Source organism: Orycteropus afer, unplaced genomic scaffold, assembly GCF_000298275.1.
Source record: "Orycteropus afer afer isolate SDZICR_OR568_19922 unplaced genomic scaffold, OryAfe1.0 scaffold00044, whole genome shotgun sequence".
NCBI classification, from domain to species: Eukaryota; Metazoa; Chordata; class Mammalia; order Tubulidentata; family Orycteropodidae; genus Orycteropus; species Orycteropus afer.
Genome location: NW_006921631.1, coordinates 5248488 through 5255965, shown reverse-complemented (window position 1 = coordinate 5255965; position 7478 = coordinate 5248488). Strand labels below are relative to the sequence as shown.

The 7478-nt window shown below is 40.5% G+C and overlaps 1 protein-coding gene across 1 annotated transcript in view; it reads left to right on the top strand.

The window, feature by feature from the left end:
• The window catches only part of TBX19 (T-box transcription factor 19), a 49504-nt gene extending 43633 nt beyond the window's left edge, over nt 1–5871 (top strand). Inside the window, exons 7-8 of the mRNA XM_007937720.2 lie at nt 1925–2060; nt 5580–5871. Coding sequence (XP_007935911.1) covers nt 1925–2060; nt 5580–5871 — 428 coding nt within the window. The remainder of the gene's footprint in view (nt 1–1924; nt 2061–5579) is intronic.
• The last annotated feature ends 1607 nt before the right edge of the window (nt 5872–7478 follow it).

Genomic DNA, 7478 nt, shown 5'->3' with positions numbered 1-7478 from the left:
TTCTTTTATTTTCCCCAAATGGACATCATTTATCTTTAAATTTTAAGAATCAGATATCTCAACCTATGAGTCCAAATTGACTCGATGGCGGTGAGGTTGGTTTTTGTTTTGGTATCAAGGCATTCATTGCTTTGTACAGAGCTGATCAGATAACATCTTAGGAAATAGTATCAGGATATATGCTAGAATTTAGAGAGAAAAATAAGATACTGGTCAGAAAGCTGAGTTGGATTTATAAGATATTTCCTATTCAGATATTGATGATTTTCTCACACATTCACTTGTAATTTAGTCAATAATTTCCATCATTAATTTCATTAAATCTTTATTTGTATGGAGAGTTCCAAGTAAAAAATACTATAGTTGGAATTTAAAATATAATTTTTCTCTAATATATAAATGTTATCTTTCTTTATTATTTCTGTATTATTCATAAAAAAACACTTTAATTGTTTTAAAAAAAATATCTTTAGACAGAGAGATGTTTTGAACAGCTTTAAATTAAGTTTTAATTCAGCATCTGTTAAAAATACACCTCTTAAAATTTGCTGTAAGATTTCCAGGTTTTTTTACATTGAACAAATGTTTAATTTTCCTTTAAAATACCTTTTTATTAATCTATATTTCCATGAAAATGCCATTTCACACTAATATTTTATCTGTGGCTAAAATTCCAATTCTCATTATCCATGCTATTATTTGCTGGGGATAATTGAAGAAAGAATGAGGTATCATATAGCCCTTCTTAAAATTCACAATGCACTTTGCAATAATGACTTCAATGTTTTTCCATGCACTGTAAAGCTTATGCAGCAATTATTCAGTCTCCTCCATTTTCCTGTGATGCTTCATCATTGCTGAGAGGAAAGAAAAGAGAACACAACTTGAACAAGGAGGTAAGGTTTTGAATGCTAAAAAAAAAAAAAAAAAAAAAAAAAAATTAAAGCCTTGGACTGCAATATGGAAGGATTCTATGGGCAACATATTGAACAACATAGGAAGCATTGAAAGATGGAAGGAATACAGTTCCTGTATCAAAAAGAAACAGTTGATGTTCAAATATTTCAGGAGGTTGCATGTGATCAAGAGCTACTGGTACTGAAGGAAGAAGTCCAAGCTGCACTGAAGGAATTGGTGAAAAACAAGGCTCCAGGAATTGACGGAATACCCATTGAGATGTTTCAACAAACGGTTGCAACATTGGAAGTGCTTACTCATTTATGCCAAGAAATTGGAAGACAGCTACCCAGCCACCTGACTGGAAGAGATCCATTTTTGTGCCCATTCCAAAGAAAGTGATCCAACAGAATGTGTAAATTATTGAACAATATCATTAGTATCACACACCAGTAAAAATCATTAGTGCATTAGTGTGGTGTGTTTGTTAAAACTGATGAAGCAATACTGATACATTCAGTCTGTTCTTAAAGGGAAGTATTATTTTTAGTTGCTGTGGAGTTGATTCCAATTCATGGTGACTCCATGTGTGCAGAGTAGAATTGCTCCATAAGGTTTTTAAGGCTTTTAGAGGCAGATTGCCAGGTGTGTCCTCCAAAGCATCTCTGGGTGAATTGAACCACCAATCTTTCAGCTAGTGGCTGGGCACTTAACTCTTTGCCCCATTGAGGGACTCCTATCTGGTGAAATGAGTTAGGGCTGTGTCAGAAAGGCAAATCATCTCACCTCTCCGAGTCTCACCTTTAAAATGGAGTTGAAAAGTTTTGAAGATTAAAATACAAAAGGTACTCAGCACATGATTGGCATCCAATAAAGCTAAGTTCCTCCATCTTTTCTATTTCCTTCGAACTGTTGGTGCCTGTAGCACAAACCATGATTATATTTTACCCTTAAAATAGTGTCACTAGTTGCCATCTTTGTGTGTTCTACATGCTCCATCAATTGAACTGTTCTTATTTCCTCAAAGTGAATTTGATAGAAAGCTCAAGCGACAATCTGCAAGTTTTCTCGGGACCTGAAAGTTGGACTTCTTTATCCTCCACACCCCATGCTAGCATCCTGTCTGTACCTCACACCAATGGACCCATCAATCCAGGGCCAAGGTAAGACAAACACTGGCAATTTGCTCATTGTTATCTCTGGGGGTCTACTTTACCACTGGATACTCCAGTTTATTCTTTTTCCTAGGGCAAGAAGGTGGCTTCGTCTGAGCTGTTGTCTTTATTTCCAAGATACATGGTTAGGAAGTGAAGATGACAGGATGGACATTCATTCATGGAAAAGGGTGGTGGGAAAGCACCTGCTCAGTTTTACTCTCTTTCTTTTGTAGCTTTTTAAGAAGGAAAAGACAGTGTGGCCTGAGATCACTTGTCCCAAACTAGTCAGAAGACTGTCCAACTGTGGTGATAGCAGATAGATACTGACTATAGGGAATGGGGTTAGGAATTGAAGGGGAAAATTATAAAGGTACATGGAGAATTAAAGACCCTTGATCATTCATAGTTTCACAGAGGGACAGATTGCAGGTACCTGGCTCACAACCCAAGTTATAGGACTAAATGTAGCATGTAGAATATAATTCTTGCATTGGAGACCTATATCTATTTCTGATTTCTGGAGTAGAAAGAGAAAGGACTTTGGCATCTGACAGATGTGGGTTTGAGTTCCAGTTCTACCTTTTACTGACTTTGTGGCTTTAGACAATTTTTTTTAACCTCACGGAGCTGAGCTTCCATTTCTTAACTATAAAATGGAAATAATATGAGCTATTCTGTACAGCGGGAGCTCTGGTGGCGTAGTGCCTAAGGCCTTTGACTGCTAACCAGAAGGCTTGTGGTTCAAATCCACCAACCACTCTTTGGAAGGAAGGTTGGGCAATCTACTTCTGTAGTGATATCGCCTCGGAAACCCAAGGAAGGGTCGCTATGAGTCAGGTCCGACTCAAAGGCAGTGTTTGGTTGGTGGTTGATTCTGTACAGTTAGAGAAAGCATTGACACAATATGAGCTACTCTGTAGAGTGATGGTGAGCATCAAAAACATAAATACAAATGCTTTGTAAGCAGTAACATTCTATGTAAATGTCAGATATTGCATTCAACATAGACATGTTGAATTTTAAGAAGGTTCAAAAGGGGATTAAAAATTAAAAGATAGGACCTAGGAGAAGTCAGATGATGTTTTAGAAAAGGAAAAGTTAGGAGAATATGATCAGCTTTGGTCTAGAGAAGTGCTTCTTGAACTTCAATGTACACTGTGTGGGGATGATGTTGAAAGCAGAATCTGATTAGTAAGTCAGCGTGGGGGAGCCTGAGATTCTTCATGTTTCATAAGCTCCCAGGGGTTTGATGTTACTGTGACCCACAGGTGCTAGAGCTCTGCTGTCCAATGCAGCAGCCACTAACCACATGTGGCTATTGAGCACTTGAAATGTGGTGAGTCCAAATTGAGATAGGCTCTAAGTATAAAATGCACACAGGATTTTGCAGATTTAACATGGAAAAACAAAAATCTTATCAATATTTTTTTATATTGAATGCATGTTGAAATGATATTATTTTGAATATTTTAGGTTACATAAAATATCATTAAAATAAATTAGTGTCTTTCTCTTCTTTTACTGTGAAAATTTAAAATTGCATATATGGCTCACATTTCATTTCTTCTTCTTTTCTTTTGATAATGTTTTATTGTGTTCCAGATGAAAGTTTACACCACAAAATAGATTCCCATTTAACAACTTTTATACAAATTGTCCTATGACGTTGGTTACAGTTTTCACAATGTGCCAGCATTCTCATGATTTCCATTCAGGTTGTTCTCTTTCCATTGATCTAGCTTCCTTTCCCCTCCTTGCCTTCCCTCATATTTTATTTCTGGTGGGCAGTGTTAGTCTACAGGATCTAAGGGAAAAATCACTGACTTGGGATGTAGTAGGAAATGAAAAGAGAATAAATAGGAAGTATTCCTGAGGATATTAAACAATCATGTGTCAACTTCTGTACCAGATACTCTGTGTAAGTTTTCTGTATGACTCAAAGATATCTATAAGATATGTATTCAAATTCCCATTTGACTGATGAAGAAACATAAGCTCTGAGGCATCAAAAGCTTTCTGAAGGCCACACAGTAAGTAGTATGACTCAGAACCTGCGGTTTTTCCTCTGGCCTCCGCGGCATCAACAAAGGGCTCTACAGGATCTTCTAGAAGAGGCTATTCTGGAGGTTGAGGTCAGAGTCCTAGCAAGCTGATCTGACTCAAAGAGAGGTCAGAGGGTGGGCTCCTGCAGCCTCCATATAGTCCAAGTGGCCTATGGCATTCGCCATATAACACAGGGTGGAGGGTGGCATTGCTACCTCTGGCTTTGTCATTTGTGTGTTTAAACCATTCCTGATCCATAAAAATGTTGTTGTTGTTGTTGTTTGCCGTGGAGTCAGACCCGATTCATAGGCAACCCCTTCTTGGGTTTCCGAGGCAGTATCACTACGGAAGTAGACTGCCCAATCTTCCTTCCGAGGAGCGGCTGGTGGGTTTGAACCACCAGCCTCCTGGTTAGCAGTCAAGTGCCTTAGGCACTATGCTACCAGAGCTCCCAAAAATATTGTTAGAGAAAAGCAAATGTGGTGAGTACCATCATCAGGCAATGCAGGAACTCTAAAAAGTCAAAACAATGACATCTGAAGTCTTGCAATGCTGGAAACTATTCTACATTACAACTGGAGTCCTTTTAATCAGGGTTCTACTGGTACAAACTTTGCTGCAAGTTGCAACCAACTGAGGGAGCTTTAAAGAATCCTGATACTCAGGATGCTTACCATACTAATCAAAATCTCTGGGGCATAAGTATTTTTTTAAAAAAAACTCATTAAGTGATTCCAAGGTGTACCCAAGTTTGAGGACTAGAACTATCGAACAAGAGAAGTCAAAGAAAGTGGTACAATTCCCATGCCTTCCTGTGAGGGATCAGAGCTGACAGAAAACCAGGAACATGTTTCTACTTTATGGAATGGAAGAATTACTTTTAACTACCACCATTACTGAGTGTCTGCCATGTGCCAGGCCCTGCATATTCCTTTTCTCATTTAATCCTCATAACAACCCCTGTACCATCTGTATAATTATCTTGGCAAATCTTGAAGATGAGGAAACTGGCTCATATATATTAAAGAATTTGAACAAGGTCAAAACACTCATGAATGGTAGAGTCAAACGCAGGTCTTCTGACACCACTATGTTCTGGCTATCATGTCCTGCTACCTCTCTGGGTTGGAAAGAGGTTGTCACAGATCATACAGTCCAAATACTGCCCTTTTGTCCCTTGCCCATTTTATGTATGCAGCAACGGAGGCCAGGGAAGGGAAATGCTGTGTGTAAAACCTAACAGCTTGCTGGTGGCAGGGCTGACACGAGAATTCAGGACACTCAGTCTTATATTTATTCCAGTACATCTTGCTGCTTCCCTTGTATTTTCTGCAGAAATAGGGCCAATTTGTGTCAGTTAGTGCTAAAGTTGTGGTCAGACACCCTCTTCATAGACCTGTGCCCTACTCAGCACTGTGGGTATGCTTGTCAGGGGCCCATGATGGTTCTTTGTCCTCTCTCTCTCTCTCTCTGTCTCTGCAGCCCATACCCGTGCCTGTGGACCATCAGCAATAGTGGCGGGGGCCCTGGTGGGCCAGGCCCGGAAGTGCATGCCAGCTCCCCGGGTACCTTTCTCCTGGGTAACCCAGCTGTGACTTCTCCCTCTGTGCTCTCCACACAAGCACCCACTTCAGCTGGCATGGAGGTTCTGGGGGAGCCCTCGCTGACCAGCATTGCTGTATCCACCTGGACAGCAGTGGCCTCGCATCCTTTCTCGGGTTGGGGTGGCCTGGGTGGGGGTGGGCGCCATTCTCCTTCCTCATTGGACAATTAGGATTGAAGAGTGCCAGAAGAGAACCTTTTATGGTAGGAATGCTTAGAAACTCCATGGACTGGATTCCAGTGTGTCAGATTGCAGGGTCTCCCCAACAAGTGAGATGGGGGTGGATGGGGAATGGGCAGGGTGGGTTATACTAGAAGTCCTATTGGGAAATGGTTTAATTTGGATGATGCTAATTACAGTTGACCTTCATTAGCTGAGGATTTGTGAATTCACTTACTTGCTAAAATTTATTTGTAACCTTAAAACCAATACTTGCTGAGCTTTTGCAGGCTTTCACAGATATGTGCTGAGCTGTGAAAAATTTGAGTCACCTCAGGCACACATTCCTAGCTGAGATGGATCAAGGCTGGTTCTGTATTAGCTAATTCAATGTTCTAGAGAAGTTCGTAGAACATAACTGCCTGTAATAATGAGAATTGACTGTGTTACTGGAATCTCCACCATTTTCTTTCATATACTGTTTTCTCTCCAGATTATCCACACTATGCTTAGGCAACAAGAGTTTGTTGAGTACCTTCCTTGTGTCCTATCCTTTACTTACAGATGGTTCGATGAGGCCTCCTTACTTACTGTTTTGTGCAGGTGGTGTAAAGCTGTTAAGTGAGCTCAAAATTTACCCAGCCTACTGCTTCTTACATTGTACATCCCTGGAAAGTATGTGTGTCCATAGGACCCAGCTTGGCTTCTACTTTGAGGCCAAGAGAGGGCACAGATCCACAGAATGAGGTTAAAAATAAATAAATAAATAGAACTAATCAAAGATTATGCACATCAGTTTGCTTGGAATTGAGGAAATGAGGTCATGTCATTTGCTTAGAAACTTTCAATGGCTCACTATTGCCTATAGAATAAAGTCAATTCTCCTTACTATACACTGTTTCTCTATCACATGTCCCCAAACCACTTCTTTAGCTATTGTTCCTTCCGTTATCCCTTTAGCATCCCATCTGTCGGTCAAGGCAGACATCTCTGTTTTCTGGACATTCACTATACTTTCTCACCTCTGTGCCTTCACTTGTGCCTGGAGTGTGTGTGTCTCTCTCTCTAGTTCCACCTGTGTGAATTCTGCCCCATCTTCCAGGGACTTTGCTGAAACACCACTCCCTACATTAAACACCTGCTCTCCCTAGGCGTATTCAATCTTTCCTTGTTCTCTGCTCCCTCAAACTTTTTGCCTCTATTACAGGACTCACATCATCTACCTTGTATTTCTGTTATGTGTGAGTGTGTCTTTCTCCCCACTAGACTGTAAGCTCCTTGGGGGTAAGACCTAGTCTTCTTGCCTTTGTACCCCACAGCACCTGGCGCCATGCCTTAACTGGATTAGGAGACCAATAAATATTTGCTGAGATGAATTTGTGTGAAGTGTATGTATACTAAGAGGAGAGTCATGGGACTGACTGGGTGGCAGAGCTGAAAGACATGTGTCTCATGACAGTGTATTGTATCAAGATGGGAGATCAGGAACATACTGGTATTGATCTGGGCTTGTTATCTTGAGATGGATTGACACGGTGGCTGCAAGATGGGCTGAAGCATAGCAAGGATTGTGAGGATGGCACGGGACCTGGCAGCATTTTGTTCTGTTGTACAGGGGG